Here is a 17,500-nt window from a genome sequence, read left to right on the forward strand (position 1 = left end):
TCTCCCTCTACATGCTCCCCCTATGTCTAATCCCTCAACGCTACAAGATCTCATTCCACTGCTATGCGGACGACACCCAGCTCTACCTGTCAATCAACCCCGACGACCCCGCCGATCTGAAGCGCCTGATGGACTGCCTCCGCGATGTGAAGGAGTGGATGGCCCAGAGCTTCCTACAGCTGAATGAGAGCAAGGGGGAAATCCTCCTCATCGGCAACACCACCGCCATCACTCAGCTCAGCACCAACATGGGAAGCCTGTCCACCCTTGTCAGACCACATGTCAAGAACCTCGGTGTCATCTTTGACTCCGAGCTTAACCTTGACCGACAAGTGAGCTCCGTCGTGAAGGCATGTTTATACCAACTTCGCATCATAGCCAAGATCAAGTCCTTCCTCACCCCCAGCGACCTGAGGAGGGTCGTCCTCATGCTAATCTCATCTAGGCTCGACTACTGCAACTCACTATATGCTGGACTTCCTGATAAGACCATCTACCGCCTGCAGCTAGTCCAAAATGCCGCTGCCAGGCTGGTGTCAGGCACCAAAATGAGGGACCACATCTCCCTTGTCCTCATCTCCCTTCACTGGCTCCCAGTGAAGAAGAGAGTGAAGTTCAAAATCTGCACCTTTGTTTTTAAAGCTCTCAACAGTCTCGCCCCACCATACATCAAGGACCTCCTGGACCAGTCTACCTCCTCAAGGCCCAGACCCAGGCTCAGGTCCGACGCCCAACTCAGCCTGAGGGTCCCACGTACCAACCTCAAGAGGAAGGGTGACCGTGCCTTTGCGGTGATAGCACCGACCCTGTGGAACGCGCTCCCTTCTGCCATCAAGTTTGCCCCCACTCTGGACTCCTTTAGAGCCAAGTTAAAAACCCACCTCTTCCTAAATGACATTCCCTAAATCTACTCCCTATTTGTTGTGAATTGTATGCCTGAGATTTACGTTTAAGTCGTCTGTGTCTGATTGCTTTCTGTGTTCCTTGTCTTTGTCTTTATCTGTTCCTTTACCCGGGCTGCGCCTCGGGCCGATGTAAAGGTTGGATGGGGGGCGCATTATAAATAAAATTAACATAACATAACATAACATATTGTTTTTACTTTTAGTATTGTTATGCTAAATATTGATTGCTAACGATATGCTAATTATTGACTATTACTTCAATGTAGTTCTGTTGTTCTGTTCCGCTGTTCATGTTCTGTTGTTCGCAACACCTAGCTTGCTATAACGGCTAACGTTCGATTCTGCTCCATGGGAATAATTTATTTTGGAAATAGTTAAAAGTAGTAAAAAGTAGCTTATTATTGCCTATTGATGCTTGATACTCAATATAACTTTTGTTATATTTTTTAATTGTCACAAATTATTTTGGTGAAAATTTTAAATTATTCTGAAAAAATTTGGCGGACCCCCTGCAGTACCTCTGCGGACCCCCTAGGGGTCGCGGACCCCCGGTTGAAGACCACTGCTGTAGACCCATACTGTAGACCCATACTGTAATTCCATACTTCCATACTGTACTTCCATACTGTGTTACATAGTATGACGGGGCTCCAGCTCTAGCAGAGAGAAGCATCCATTTCCTGCAACATTTCCTGTCTTGGAGGTAGACAAATATACATCTTTTGTGCTTGAATTAATTGGCACTGAAAAATAAATTGGCTTTGGTGACCCCTCTGTTTGGGCGTGGAGTGAAGTGAAGTGAACCCCCCTGGTTCCCCCCAAAACGTTCTCGAATACTAGAACCTGATCCAGGATGGGGGGCTGGAGCTTTGGTGGTCGGAAATGATGTATTTGTATTTTGGCTAGTGCGTTATTGTGTTATCTGGCCCAGTAAACGGTCAGCTGTATAAATAGATGTGTGTGTAAAACGTTTTGCTGTGTAACATTGGCTGTGTTTGTTCGAGACGGGGGGGCTTCTGCAGAGCAAATGAATAATGGGGCATAATGAAACTGCAACATGAGGTCAGAGACATGTGATTACAAACACCTCGGGGCGCCTCCGCACACACACACACATACACGGACACACACACACACATGCACGGACACACACACACACGGACACACACACACACACACATACACACAGACACACACACGGACACACACGGACACACATACTCACTGACATGCGCACACACACACTCATATACACACACACACACACACACACACAATCACTCACTGATTCCCACACACGTACACTCTCTCTCTCTCTCTCTCTCTAAACCACAAAACACTTATTCTCTCTCTCAATTGCATGAATGTAGACATTGTTACAGTTGGGTCGTAAAGTGACTGGGTTGGTTTTTCTAGCAGAATGACAACAGGACAATGCTCCACGCAGCTGTAACCACAGCCAGCCCTCCTCCCAGACCCAGGAAGAAGAGCAGCATGGTTCAGTCATGGCCGCCGCTCGGCCCTGAACAAGCCATGGGCCTTGAGAGTGTGCTGACGTTTGGTTAACCTTCCACGGTGATTTGAGTCCTGCTCACACAGTCTATTATCCACACTCATCTCTCTCTCTCTCTCTCTCTTTCTGTCTCTCTCTCTCTCTCTCTCTCTCTCTCTCTTTCTGTCTCTCTCTCTCTCTCTCTTTCTTTCTGTCTCTCTCTCTCTTACACACTTTCCCACTCTCTTTCTCTTTTTCTCGTTCTCTCTCTGTCTCCCCCCCCCCCTCTCTCTGCCCCCCCCTCTCTCTCTCTGTCCCCCCCCCTCTCTCTCTCTGTCCCTCTCTCTGTCCCCCCCCCCCTCTCTCTCTCTCTGAAGCTGTTTTGTTCCTGTGTTCTGCATGCTATGCTAATGTGGTTATTGAAACTGTCTCTCTATGAACAAAATAAGACTTTGTAAGCCAGGTGCTGTTCTCACCCCTTAATGAACTCTCCGTGATAGTCTCCACGGAACGTTAATCAATGAATAGGTGTGGTGATTGATTAAAACCAGATTTATTTATGGAAAGACTGCATAACAGTCCTCTGCCTTTCTCGATGGAGAGGGTCCCACCTTAATGCTGCTTTAAACAGGCTTAGTGTGACCTCTGCTGGCCACATACCAATACTGCATCTAGCAAAAAAGTTACTTTGCATTTTAAAGTGCAGCGCTGCATCCCCATGAAAAATACTTGGGATACAAAGAAATGAAACACAACAAATCTACATTTCATGACAGAATGGTATGAATGTATTCATATGTCATCTCTCTGCTCCAGCCTTCCTTAAACCACCACACCTCTGTCACAGTTCTCTCAGTGAATACAAAGCGAACAATAAAGGCGATAAACGTACAGGTCAGAATTAGACGTGCATGAGTAGGAGATGGGCATTGGAGAAACCACAGGGTCTTCTCTTCCGGCACGATGCCACACACACGTACACACACACATACGTGCACACACACACACACACACACACACACACACACACACACACAGAGAGACACATACACGCATAAAACAGACACACACGCACAGTGCCCCAAACACACACACACACACGCACAGTGCCCCAAACACACACACACACACACAGTGCTCCAAACACACACACACACACACACACACACACACACAGAGAGACACATACGGTACACGCATAAAACACACACACACGCAGTGCCCCAAACACACACACACACACGCACAGTGCCCCAAACACACACACACACACACACAGTGCCCCAAACACACACACACACACATACACACACACACACACACACACACACACACACACACACCTCTGACGCTGATGGGGCTAATGATGAGATCCCTATGCAGATCACACACAGGAGGGCTATGCCTGTTAGCGCATTGGTTGGAATTCCATGGTCTTTGAGGGGCCAAGCCCACCCGTAACAAATCAGGCCCCCCTATAAGAATCTCAATATCAATGAGGGACGCCCCTAAAACGTCAGAACGATCTGTACTGGTCCACACACAAGACCCACTCGGCACCCCCAAGGGTCACTGTGTAACTCAAACCCTGGGTACAAGCATGACTGGGTGGATGAACATGTTTGACCCAGTTCTGGTCTGGTCTGGTCTGGTCTGGTCTGGTCTGGTCTGGTCTGGGTCTGGTCTGGTCTGGTCTGGTCTGGTCTGGTCTGGACTGGTCTGGTCTGGTCTGGCCTGTTCTGGTCTGGTCTGGTCTGATCTGGTCTGGTCTGGTCTGGTCTGGGTCTAGTCTGGGTCTGATCTGGACTGGTCTGGTCTGGTCTGGTCTGGTCTGGTCTGGTCTGGTCTGGTCTGGTCTGGTCTGATCTGGACTGGTCTGGTCTGGTCTGGTCTGGCCTGTTCTGGTCTGGTCTGGTCTGGTCTGGTCTGGTCTGGTCTGGTCTGGTCTGGGTCTGGTCTGGTCTGGTCTGGTCTGGTCTGGACTGGTCTGGTCTGGTCTGGCCTGTTCTGGTCTGGTCTGGTCTGATCTGGTCTGGTCTGGTCTGGTCTGGTCTGGTCTGGTCTGGTCTGATCTGGACTGGTCTGGTCCTGGTCTGGTCTGGACTGGTCTGGTCCTGGTCTGGTCTGGTCTGGTCTGGTCTGGTCCTGGTCTGGTCTGGTCTGGTCTGATCTGGACTGGTCTGATCTGATTTGGACTGGTCTGGTCTGGTCTGGCCTGTTCTGGTCTGGTCTGGTCTGGGTCTGGTCTGGTCTGGTCTGGGTCTGGGTCTGGTCTGGTCTGGTCTGGGTCTGGTCTGGTCTGGGTCTGGGTCTGGTCTGAGTCTGGGTCTGGTCTGGTCTGGGTCTGGTCTGGTCTGTTCTGGTCTGGTCTGGTCTGGTCTGGTCTGGTCTGGTCTGGTCTGGTCTGGGTCTGGTCTGGTCTGGTCTGGTCTGGGTCTGGTCTGGTCTGGGTCTGGTCTGGTCTGGTCTGGCTCTGGTCTGTTTTGTTCCGGTCCGTTACGGTCTGTTCCGTGTGTTCGTGTTGTGTTGTGTTCTGGGGGGTAATTCCATAAACGTGACTAAAGGAAAATCCAGGCTTATTTTAATAAGTCTCGAGAGATGGCTGGATTTTTTAAAATAAATCTTGCAGGATTTATCAAAATAAGCTTGGATTGTCCTTTAGTGACGTTGATGGAATACCCCCCTGGTCTGTTCTGTTCTGGTCTGGCCTGTTCTATTCCGACTCTGGTAGCCTATCAGTGAGCAGGAACAAGGACAGGGGGTTGTCCTTCTACCAGCCTGAAAACGATGGGGCAACGGTGTAATTACATAGAGGGGCCACTGGTAGGCGCCCTCACCCTGGTTAAATGTGATTGAAACGCTTAGTGTTGATGGTTGAAGTCATGATGACATTGCATGCCTTGACTACATGATTGTTATTTATTTGTGTTTGATCTGTATTTTCTTCATGATAACAAGCATATTTTTACATCCATATCACAGCCTTTTGTCAGTCACTTCAACAGTAACTGTTAGCGGACATTATGACAGATCCTCTTTTTCTTGTTTTAATGACATAACAACGTACAACAATGTGGCATGCTTTGTAGTTACTGTTTGCCATGTCTGTCCCAGTCTATAATGTTAGGCTGTCATTTTAGTTGTGTCTGCTTATGTGTCTAAATCTGGTCTTGTCTTATAACCACTGTCTTGTGTTTATGTTCTTCAAGAAAAAGATTGAGTACAAAGTACAGTAATGATATACTGTTCTCCTTCTGTGTTTAGATAATGTAACCAAGATGCCAACTCCATAAACGTTCTCCTCCAGACAGGTTTCAATAACCCCCTAACCCTAAAGAAGAGAAGGAACGTTTCAAACACTGGGTAGTAAACTAGGTGCAGTTCCATGTTGTGAGTAAACTAGTTGCAGTTCCATGTTGTGAGTAAACTAGTTGCAGGTCCATGTTGTGAGTAAACTAGTTGCAGGTCCATGTTGTGAGTAAACTAGTTGCAGGTCCATGTTGTGAGTAAACTAGTTGCAGGTCCATGTTGTGAGTAAACTAGTTGCAGGTCCATGTTGTGAGTAAACTAGTTGCAGTTCCATGTTGTGAGTAAACTAGTTACAGTTCCATGTTGTGAGTAAACTAGTTGCAGTTCCATGTTGTGAGTAAACTAGTTGCAGACAGTTCCATGTTGTGAGTAAACTAGTTGGTAGTTCCATGTTGTGAGTAAACTAGTTACAGTTCCATGTTGTGAGTAAACTAGTTACAGTTCCATGTTGTGAGTAAACTAGTTGCAGTTCCATGTTGTGAGTAAACTAGTTACAGTTCCATGTTGTGAGTAAACTAGTTGCAGTTCCATGTTGTGAGTAAACTAGTTGCAGACAGTTCCATGTTGTGAGTAAACTAGTTGGTAGTTCCATGTTGGGAGTAAACTAGTTGCAGTTGTTCCATGTTGTGAGTAAACTAGTTGAAGTTCCATGTTGTGAGTAAACTAGTGGCAGTTCCATGTTGTGAGTAAACTAGTTGAAGTTCCATGTTGTGAGTAAACTAGGTGCAGTTCCATGTTGTGAGTAAACTAGTTGCAGTTGTTCCATGTTGTGAGTAAACTAGTGGCAGTTCCATGTTGTGAGTAAACTAGGTGCAGTTCCATGTTGTGAGTAAACTAGGTGCAGTTCCATGTTGTGAGTCAACTAGTTGCAGTTCCATGTTGTGAGTAAACTAGTTGCAGTTCCATGTTGTGAGTCAACTAGTTGCAGGTCCATGTTGTGAGTAAACTAGGTGCAGTTCCATGTTGTGAGTAAACTAGTTGCAGGTCCATGTTGTGAGTAAACTAGGTGCAGTTCCATGTTGTGCGTAAACTAGGTGCAGTTCCATGTTGTGAGTAAACTAGTTGCAGTTCCATGTTGTGAGTAAACTAGTTGCAGTTCCATGTTGTGAGTAAACTAGTTGCAGGTCCATGTTGTGAGTAAACTAGGTGCAGTTCCATGTTGTGAGTAAACTAGTTGCAGTTCCATGCATGTTGTGAGTAAACTAGTTGAAGTTCCAAGTTGTGAGTAGGCCTAAACTAGTTAGGAGATGGAGACCTCGGCTGGGCTCCAGCTGTTGAGCAGGCGTCTCTGTGCCGCCAGAATGCTGTAAAACCTGGAGACAGAACAGCAACAGCTTCCCCTATGACCCGCTATAACCTCATTACATACAATTAGAGCTTGGCTCCCCATCCTTGCTGTGCGCCTCCTTGGCCCCTGCTGCGCTGACTGTGGTAGGCCCAGTCTGAATCTCCAGCTTGATGAGTTATTACTGGGGGGCAAATGACGGAGTCAGAGGAGTAAAGTCAAACTGTTTTATGAATTATTCAGTGAATTAAACGGGGGTGGGGGTGGGGTATGACTTCAGCTGTTATTATAGTGTCTCTCATTTAAATCAAAGGATTTTTCAAACTGGCTTTAAGAATATGAAACGTTATTTATTAGGCTATAGCATGCCATAAGGCCTTTTGTGGACATCATATTGGATGCGCAAACGCGACCTCTGGCGCACGGGAGGAACCCGGTGTCTGGGCATAATCACATTTTGGGAGGGCTGGAAAAAAAACGTCTGTGGAGGCAGGGAATGGAGCAGGGAATGGGGTGATGTCATTTGAAAACTTAACTCACTCCCCCAAGTCAGAGGCGGCGAGTACCTCTTTTCATTTTATTCTCCCCATGAAGTTTGGCCCGACGCGACGCAAACCCGAGGAAGTCAGAGACAAGCTAAACTACAATCTGGAGAGACACTTTCTGCTCTAAACAGACACGGGATCTAAAGGGGATTTCGCGACAGAACCCGTTTTTAAGCCCCTTTTCAGTGGGCGAGTGTGCGCAACTTTTGGGGACTGTTTTTGCACAACCGCAAAAATGAATCGGAGTTTTAACAAATCGCAATCTTTGCGATACTTGGATTGCACCGCTGTGGAAGTGAAAAGCAAGGTGAGTTAACCGGGAGGATATTTATTCACCAGGCATAACAGCAGTGATCTCTAAATCATAAAGCCTATACTTCACATGGCTCCACAGCGGGGCTGTGCGTCTCTCTCTGGTTAGGTTTGACCCGCCACATGCGACGCCAGTCTGAACCCTCACCAAACACCCAAACCTTAGTGGATCAGATACAATATAATGTCTTTGGGTGCAATCGCTTGGTTGCTTTAATGACATTGTACGATCACTTGTTTGTAAACATTGAGATGATGTCTAAAAACAACCCGCTAAAGCTTTTGGGACGAATCATGCGGATCCTTAATCCCGATGGAAGCGATCTGGCTTGCCCCCCCCCCCCCTGTCTGTCTCTCTCTCTGTCACGATCTGCTCCTAAAACTGCATTTGCAGAATAAAAAGGGGTCGATTATTATTAAACATGTTGATTATTAGGCAACAATCCTCTAAGGAGCTACCTACCAGATGGGTTATCTGATAAACAGATACACAGGCCTATCATCGAGACCCGATCGGGTGTTTGTTTGTTTTTGCAACATTGTTGCAACTTCACTCTGTTGTTTTGCTCCAACAGTCAGATGTTGTGTTGACAGAACCATTGAAGTGTAAACCGGCTGCTCCTCCGTGGATCATAGTCTTCACTTATTCACAACCACGCAACATTCCTAGAGCCTAGTCATTCCCATGTGTACAGGGTTCTGTTTGATCATGTCACATTCTTTTTCAAAGTAGCCCCAACAACGTGTAGCCTATTTTACGAGTTTGACATCTACAACGCGGTGTGTGTGTGTGTGTGTGTGTGTGTGTGTGTGTGTGTGTGTGTGTGTGTGTGTGTGTGTGTGCGTGTGTGTGTGTGTGTGTGTGTCCGTCCAAGTCGAAGTGATGATTTGGGGATGAGGTGTGTCTTAACATGACAGTAGCCTAGGTTCTGGTGTTGGGGAAACGCACAGTGGGCTTTTGGGTTTCGAGTCGTGATGATTCAGGGGGACAGAGAGAGTCCCACGCAAACGTGACACACACTGACTTCTATCTTTACAATCAAGTCCCTTCCTGTAATCTGGCCTGAAGACGAAACCACTTGTCGTCACTTTTAGTTCATCTCCTGTCTGTCTCAACCTGTTGGTGTCTGCAGATCGTCATGGAGATAAGAGGGGTGGGGGGGGGGGATCATATAGTGAGGCATGGAATGGAATGGAATGAGGACATGTTGGATGTCATTCCTTATTCCGTTCCATCCATTACAACGAGGCCCTCCGCCCTCTGATTTCTACCTCCACCAGCCTCCCCTGTCATCTGATGTCTACCTCCACCAGCCTCCCCTTGAGGCCCACGGAGGTGTTTTTTGGAAGTCTACAGTGGAACCAGAACAGGTGTCTCTCCCTGAACAATTTACAGGTTTGCAGGAGTTTCCAGTTTGCCAGCTGGTGTCTCTACAGGAGACAGTGAGAGTGGGTGGGTGGGTGGCCTGAATGCGACGTCAGTGTCTCTACACACACACACAGAGAATAAAAACACTCATGAGGCAGCTGATTTTTTTTTCTCTCTCCGTTTTATTTTTAGCACGGTTGAATGAATAGAAAGAAGGCCGCGCGGTTGGCATTCAGTTGGGATTGAATCAGGGCTCGCTCCGCTGGAAACACTAATAATAACACTCACTGGATTGTTTGTATCCAGTGAGGAGAGATGACATCCCTCGCTTTTCTCTACCCCCGCCAGGGAAAGGTTTCAGAACCACTTTGTAGTGTGGAGTAGTTTTCTGTCTGAAGGCTCTCGTTGATGAAGGCTAGGGAGCACTCTGCCCACTGTGGAGCCCCCTGCTCGTGTGTGTGTGTGTGTGTGTGTGTGTGTGTGTGTGTGTGTGTGTGTGTGAGATAGGACTAGAGTATTCAGGCTTGCTCTAATTCCTACTCACGGGGGCTGGAATGCTGCTGCTGACCCACCTACAGTCTGTGGTGAAGAGAGGCCCTGTCTGCCCTGTCACACACACACACACACACACACACACACACACACTCCTCTGTCCCGAGAACGGCCGGGAAAACACGATTTTGTTGTTATTGTCTTGTAAACCAGCCACCTCTGACATTTACAGGCATCGTGTGTGTGTAGGGTAGGGTAGGCATCGTGTGTGTGTAGGGTAGGGTAGGCATCGTGTGTGTGTAGGGTAGGGTAGGCATCGTGTGTGTGTAGGGTAGGGTAGGCATCGTGTGTGTGTAGGGTAGGGTAGGCATCGCGTGTGTGTGTAGGGTTGGGTAGGCATCGTGTGTGTGTAGGGTAGGGTAGGCATCGTGTGTGTAGGGTAGGGTAGGCATCGCGTGTGTGTAGGGTAGGGTAGGCATCGGGTGTGTAGGGTAGGGTAGGGTAGGCATCGGGTGTGTGTGTAGGGTAGGGTAGGCATCGTGTGGGTGTAGGGTAGGGTAGGCATTGTGTGTGTAGGGTAGGGTAGGCATCGTGTGGGTGTAGGGTAGGGTAGGCATCGTGTGTGTGTAGGGTAGGGTAGGCATCGTGTGTGTGTAGGGTAGGGTAGGCATCGTGTGTGTAGGGTAGGGTAGGCATCGCGTGTGTGTGTAGGGTAGGGTAGGCATCGTGTGTGTGTAGGGTAGGGTAGGCATCGTGTGTGTAGGGTAGGGTAGGCATCGTGTGTGTAGGGTAGGGTAGGCATCGCGTGTGTGTAGGGTAGGGTAGGCATCGGGTGTGTAGGGTAGGGTAGGGTAGGCATCGGGTGTGTAGGGTAGGGTAGGCATCGTGTGGGTGTAGGGTAGGGTAGGCATCGGGTGTGTAGGGTAGGGTAGGGTAGGCATCGGGTGTGTAGGGTAGGGTAGGCATCGTGTGGGTGTAGGGTAGGGTAGGCATTGTGTGTGTAGGGTAGGGTAGGCATCGTGTGTGTGTAGGGTAGGGTAGGCATCGTGTGTGTGTAGGGTAGGGTAGGGCATCCATCGTCATAGGGCATCCACAAAGACAGTCATGAGTCAATCGGGTGTCAATGGTGGCAGCATGACTCATGGTTCTAAGTGTGACTTCCTAAGTGTGCCTGCGTGTCATCAGTGACCTTCTCTGTGACCTGTCACTCAGAGTCAGAGGTGTCATCAGGCATCCTGGCATTCGGAAAAATTAATTGTATAGCTGCGTTCGAAAATTCACTCTGGAAACCTGATCGACGCTCACAAGAAGGCCTCCTGTCCAATGAAATGACTCCAAATGAAATGACTCCAAATGAAAAATGTAGAACCCGGTGTGCGCGCATTCCGGCGCTCTCAGAACGAATTTACGAACCCAGCCAGTGTAACGAGGAAGGGTAGTTTTAGTTTATTGATGTGTTGTTGTTGTTGTTGTTGTTGTCAGGGGTGCGAACTTGTCACCTTTCTGCTAAATTTGCTGTTTTTACTTAAAAAATAGGTCATCCAAGCGAATCATGTAGATCAGGACCAAAACATTTTTGGGAGGGGTTGGGGGGCGGGGGTCTGTGTCTCATCAAAGTCACATGAACTAATCTTCATGTCTGCTAAACTCCTGCTGTTGCTGTTGAAATAAGTGTTAGCTTCATGCAGCTCGGTACAATTCTAGACAGTGTGGAGGACACAGTCACACTAAGCAACCTGTTTTCAACATAATTATGTGGGTGTTAAGGTTAGGACCGCTGCTGAGACCACCATTAGTGCTAGCGCTATCCATTTATCACCGCTAGTGCTAGCGCTTTCCACCCCCCCCCCCCCTCAACAAATCTGCGCATTGATAATTTAAAAAATTATAATAAAAAAAAAAGTGACACCTTTTTGGGCCATCACCAGTTTGCACCCCTGGTTGTTGTTGTTGTTGTTGTTGTTGTTGTTGTTGTTGTTGTTGTGGTGGTAGGGGTGGTGTTGGTGACGGGAGACAAGGGTGAGTGACGGGAAAAGTGGCGGAGTTTGGTATTCGTACCAACCGAGGACGCAGCGTATCGTCTGGAGATGCTAACAGCACTGGCGTGTGGTTCAGGGGGGGAGGCTGGTGGAGGTAGAAATCGGAGGACGGGGTGCATGGAAGGGACAGGTGTTGTCAGTCTACCAAAACGTATCCTTGGAGACAAGCCAAGTGACCGTCCCTCCCTCGCTATGGACACACCCCTTGTGATGTCATAGAGCTCCTAGTCCAGGACTTCCTGTCTCTGTCTGACCCAGGAAGAGACGGTGTTCACAGAGGGGGACTGTTCCTCTGATAAGTGATAAGACTAGAACAGTGTGTGTGTGTGTGTGTGTGTGTGTGTGTGTGTGTGTGTGTGTGTGTGTGTGTGTGTGGAGCTGGTTTGTGTCATCAGTTGTTATCTTGAGGGAGTGGGGCGAAGGAAAAGACGAGTCTGTCACAGGATGGTACCATATGTTTTCTCTCCCTCTTCTCCCTCTCCCCCTCTCTACCTCTCTCTCCCTATTCCCTCTCTCTCCCTCTTCTCCCTCTCCCCCTCTCTGCCTCTCTCTCCCTCTTCCCTCTCTCTCCCTCTTCTCCCTCTCCCCCTCTCTACCTCTCTCTCCCTATTCCCTCTCTCTCCCTCTTCTCCCTCTCCCCCTCTCTACCCCTCTCTCCCTCTTCCCTCTCTCTCCCTCTTCCCTCTCTCTCTCTCTACCTCTCTCTACCTCTCTACCTCTTCCCTCTCTCTCCCTCTCCCCCTCTCCCTCTCTCTCCCTCTTCTCCCTCTCCCCCTCTCTACCTCTCTACCTCTTCCCTCTCCCCCTCTCTACCTCTCTCTCCCTATTCCCTCTCTCTACCTCTTCTCCCTCTCCATCTATTGTTAATCTCTCAAACAGCGTCATTTGCGTATCAATGCAAAACTGTCCTACGTAAACTGTGGTCATTTAGACTAACTGACACACACACACACACACACACACACACACACACACACGCACACACACACAGAGGAAGCAGATGATAAGGTCAGAGGGGGGCTGGCAGAGGTACACATCGGAGGACACGGCCTCATTGTAATGTATGGTATCAAACCCATGCCATGCATTTCCAACGAGCCCTGTCCTCCCATGTCTACCTCCCCCAGCCTCCCCTGTCCTCCCATGTCTACCTCCACCAGCCTCCCCTGTCCTCCCATGTCTACCTCCACCAGCCTCCCTCGTCCTCCCATGTCTACCTCCCCCAGCCTCCCCTGTCCTCCCATGTCTACCTCCACCAGCCACCCCTGTCCTCCCATGTCTACCTCCCCCAGCCTCCCCTGTCCTCCCATGTCTACCTCCGCCAGCCTCCCCTGTCCTCCCATGTCTACCTCCGCCAGCCTCCCCTGTCCTCCCATGTCTACCTCCCCCAGCCTCCCCTGCCCTCCCATGTCTACCTCCACCAGCCTCCCCCTGGCCTCCCATGTCTACCTCCACCAGCCTCCCCTGTCCTCCCATGTCTACCTCCACCAGCCTCCCCTGTCCTCCCATGTCTACCTCCACCAGCCTCCCCTGTCCTCCCATGTCTACCTCCACCAGCCTCCCCTGTCCTCCCATGTCTACCTCCACCAGCCTCCCCTGGCCTCCCATGTCTACCTCCACCAGCCTCCCCTGTCCTCCCATGTCTACCTCCCCCAGCCTCCCCCCCAGCCTCCCCTGTCCTCCCATGTCTACCTCCACCAGCCTCCCCTGTCCTCCCATGTCTACCTCCACCAGCCTCCCCCTGGCCTCCCATGTCTACCTCCACCAGCCTCCCCCTGTCCTCCCATGTCTACCTCCACCAGCCTCCCCTGGCCTCCCATGTCTGCCTCCCCTGGCCTCCCATGTCTACCTCCACTAGCCTCCCCTGTCCTCCCATGTCTACCTCCCCCAGCCTCCCCTGTCCTCCCATGTCTACCTCCCCCAGCCTCCCCTGTCCTCCCATGTCTGCCTCCACCAGCCTCCCCCTGGCCTCCCATGTCTACCTCCCCCAGCCTCCCCTGTCCTCCCATGTCTACCTCCCCCAGCCTCCACTGTCCTCCCATGTCTACTTCCTCTGTCCTCCCCTGTCCTCCCATGTCTACCTCCCCCAGCCTCCTCTGTCCTCCCATGTTTACCTCCTCTGTCCTCCCATGTCTACCTCCTCTGTCCACCCATGTCTACCTCCCCTAGCCTCCCCTCTCCTTCCATGTCTACCTCCACCAGCCTCCCCTGTCCTCCCATGTCTACCTCCCCCAGCCTCCCCTGTCCTCCCATGTCTACCTCCACCAGCCTCCCCTGTCCTCCCATGTCTACCTCCACCAGCCTCCCCTGTCCTCCCATGTCTACCTCCCCCAGCCTCCCCTGGCCTCCCATGTCTACCTCCCCCAGCCTCCCCTGTCCTCCCATGTCTACCTCCCCCAGCCTCCCCCGGAGGACACAGAGCTCCAGGCCCAGGTCGCCCAGCCTGGTGTGTTGTCCCCGCCTGCCCAGGGGACTCCCAGCTGCACATGTTTGTTCTAGCCCAGCACCAACACGCCTGCCTGCAGTATAGCCACAGTACTGTGTGTTCTGGTCCAGTTCTGTGTGTTCTGGTCCAGTTCTGTGTGTTCTGGTCCAGTACTGTGTGTTCTGGTCCAGTTCTATGTGTTCTGGTTCAGTACTGTGTGTTCTGGTCCAGTTCTGTGTGTTCTGGTTCAGTACTGTGTGTTCTGGTTCAGTACTGTGTGTTCTGGTCCAGTACTGTGTGTTCTGGTTCAGTACTGTGTGTTCTGGTCCAGTTCTGTGTGTTCTGGTCCAGTTCTGTGTGTTCTGGTCCAGTTCTGTGTGTTCTGGTCCAGTACTGTGTGTTCTGGTCCAGTTCTGTGTGTTCTGGTTCAGTACTGTGTGTTCTGGTTCAGTACTGTGTGTTCTGGTCCAGTACTGTGTGTTCTGGTTCAGTACTGTGTGTTCTGGTCCAGTTCTGTGTGTTCTGGTTCAGTACTGTGTGTTCTGGTCCAGTACTGTGTGTTCTGGTTCAGTTCTGTGTGTTCTGGTCCAGTACTGTGTGTTCTGGTTCAGTTCTGTGTGTTCTGGTTCAGTTCTGTGTAGGGATGCACGATATGCATTTTTTCCAACCGATACCGATAACCGATGTTTACCCGCTTCTCGTGGCCGATAACCGATATGATAACCGATATGAGAACAGATATAATTTCGCAGTTGATAACCTGTAGTTCATGCACACCTGAAGGTAAGAAAGGCTATGTAGTGAGCAAAGATTGATGATTTAATATTCCATAGTGATCTCATCTCACCAAATCTAACTTACATCACTATTGTTAACACAACAAAGAGAACACTTCTGACTCTTCAAATGTTCATTTATTTTAAAAAAGGAAATACATTTCAACATTGTTGAAAATCACATCACACTCGCTAGTCAAGCCAAACTATTGCAATGCATGGATTGGGTGAGTAATCCCCACTGCTACCTAGTTAACTATAACACTACTTTACATTGTTACCTAGTTAACTAGAACACTACTTTACATTGTTACCTAGTTAACTAGAACACTACTTTACATTGTTACCTAGTTAACTAGAACACTACTTTACATTGTTACCTAGAACACTACTTTACATTGTTATCTAGTTAACTAGAACACTACTTTACATTGTTACCTAGAACACTACTTTACATTGTTATCTAGTTAACTAGAACACTACTTTACATTATTACCTAGAACACTACTTTACATTGTTACCTAGTTAACTAGAACACTACTTTACATTGTTAACTAGAACACTACTTTACATTGTTACCTAGTTAACTACAACACTACTTTACATTGTTACCTAGTTAACTAGAACACTACTTTACATTGTTACCTAGTTAACTACAACACTACTTTACATTGTTAGCAGGCTCACAAAACAAGCTGTGTTAGTTGAATAGCGATGTGTCATTAATTTTCAACAACGCTTAGCTCGCGCTTTTATTTTGAAATCCCGAGAACGAAAACAGAAGTCAATGTCTGAATGAGCCTCTCCTTGTTGTTCAGAGAACAGATGCCAAACTACCGACATGTTTGCTGTAATAATATGATTTGGCAGTAGAAAGCCACCAGTCAATAGCTCGTCTCATTCACAGAACAGCATGGGTTGCCTGCACTGTTTGATTGCGTATTTTAGAGCAGACTACAGAGATGGTGAACATTAGCACTAGCTAACATTGGCTATCTATTTACCTTAGCTTACCGTTAATTGACTGCATGGCTGTACGCAGGCGCAGCATCATGAGCGCGGCAACCGGAACCGGAAATATTTCCGGCTTCATATTATCGGCTAAAATGTAATAATACCGATAAATATTTAATAACATTAATTTCCCAATATCGGGGCGATAATATCGTGCATCCCTAGTTCTGTGTGTTCTGGTTCAGTACTGTGTGTTCTGGTTCAGTACTGTGTGTGTGTGTGTGTGTGTGTGTGTGTGTGTGTGTGTGTGTGTGTGTGTGTGTGAGTGTGTTGACAGTGAGTGTGTTGACAGTGAGTGTGTTGACAGTGAGTGTGTTGACGGTGAGTGTGTTGACGGTGAGTGTGTTGACCGTGAGTGTGTTCACCGTGCGTGTACTGTGTGTGTGTTGTGTGTGCGTGTCTGTGCATGTGTGTGTGTACATGCGTGTGTGCATGTGTGTACATGTCTGTCTGTGTTGTGTGTGCGTGTCTGTGCATGTGTGTGTGCATGCGTTGACCCTGCGAGTGTGCATGTGTGTACATGTCTGTGCGTGCGTGTGCATGTGTTGACCGTGCGTGCGTGTGTGTGTGTTGTGTGCGAGCGAGTTGAGTATGTGTGCACAGCCTGTGTGCGTGTGTGTGTGCATGTGTTGACCGTGTGTGTGTGTTGTGTGCGTGCGAGTTTGTGTGTGTGTGTGTGTGTGTGTGTGTGTGTGTGTGGCAGGGCCCTTTTTGTAGTCTGTGCTTGTCTGTACAGGTAGACATTTCTCCAGTGCAGGAGGAGCCTCTGTCAGTCAGGTGTCACATATTTACAGGTCTGATTCAGACTGAGAGCGATGATGATGATGAAGATGATGATGATGATGAGGATGATGAGGAGGAGCTCCCTGTCGAGACTTGTTCCCGCTGTGGCCCGAAGGCATAGGTCTGAAAACAGACTGTTCTAACACTGGTGGATTGTTCACACTGCTAGAAGCACCTGCACACACACACACACACACATGCACGTACTGCCACGTCTCAAAAAGCAAACAGACATCTAGTACTTTGAAAGACACACACACACACTCACCGGACACTTTATTAGGAACCTAATAATGATCTAAATCCATACTAACGTACTCATACTGGGTAGGACCTCCTTCTGCTCTCAAAACAGCCTCAATTCCAATTGATTGATTCCACAAGATGTTGGAAACATTCATTTGAGATTCTGGTCCATGATGACATTTCAGGTGCACTTTCAAGCTGTGAGTCTCCTGTCCTAACAACACTGAAGACACGTTTATGAAGCCAGTTTGAGACGACTTTTGCTTTGTGACATTGACATGGTGCATTATCATGCAGGAAGTAGCCATTAGAAGGTGGGTACATTGTGGCCATGAAGGGATGCACATGGTCAGCAACAATACTCAAATAGTCTGTGGCATTCCAGCGGTGATCGATTGGTATTAACAGGCCCAAAGTGTGCCAAGAAGACATTCCCTCCACCATTACACCACCTCCACCATTACACCACCTCCACCAACTTGGTCTGTTGACAGGTGTACAGGTGTTC

The 17,500-nt window shown here is 48.9% G+C and overlaps 1 protein-coding gene across 1 annotated transcript in view; it reads left to right on the forward strand.

Annotated features, from left to right (window-relative positions):
* Positions 1–7,718: 7,718 nt before the first annotated feature.
* Positions 7,719–17,500, forward strand: part of LOC308175211 (partitioning defective 6 homolog gamma-like) — a gene marked incomplete at its 3' end in the record, with an annotated part of 16,117 nt that continues 6,335 nt past the window's right edge. Inside the window, exon 1 of the mRNA XM_080550928.1 lies at positions 7,719–7,843. Within this exon, the coding sequence (XP_080407054.1) occupies positions 7,772–7,843 (72 nt within the window). The remainder of the gene's footprint in view (positions 7,844–17,500) is intronic.

This window comes from Nansenia antarctica, assembly GCF_963989245.1.
Source record: "Nansenia antarctica genome assembly, contig: SCAFFOLD_391, whole genome shotgun sequence".
NCBI lineage: Eukaryota > Metazoa > Chordata > Actinopteri > Argentiniformes > Microstomatidae > Nansenia > Nansenia antarctica.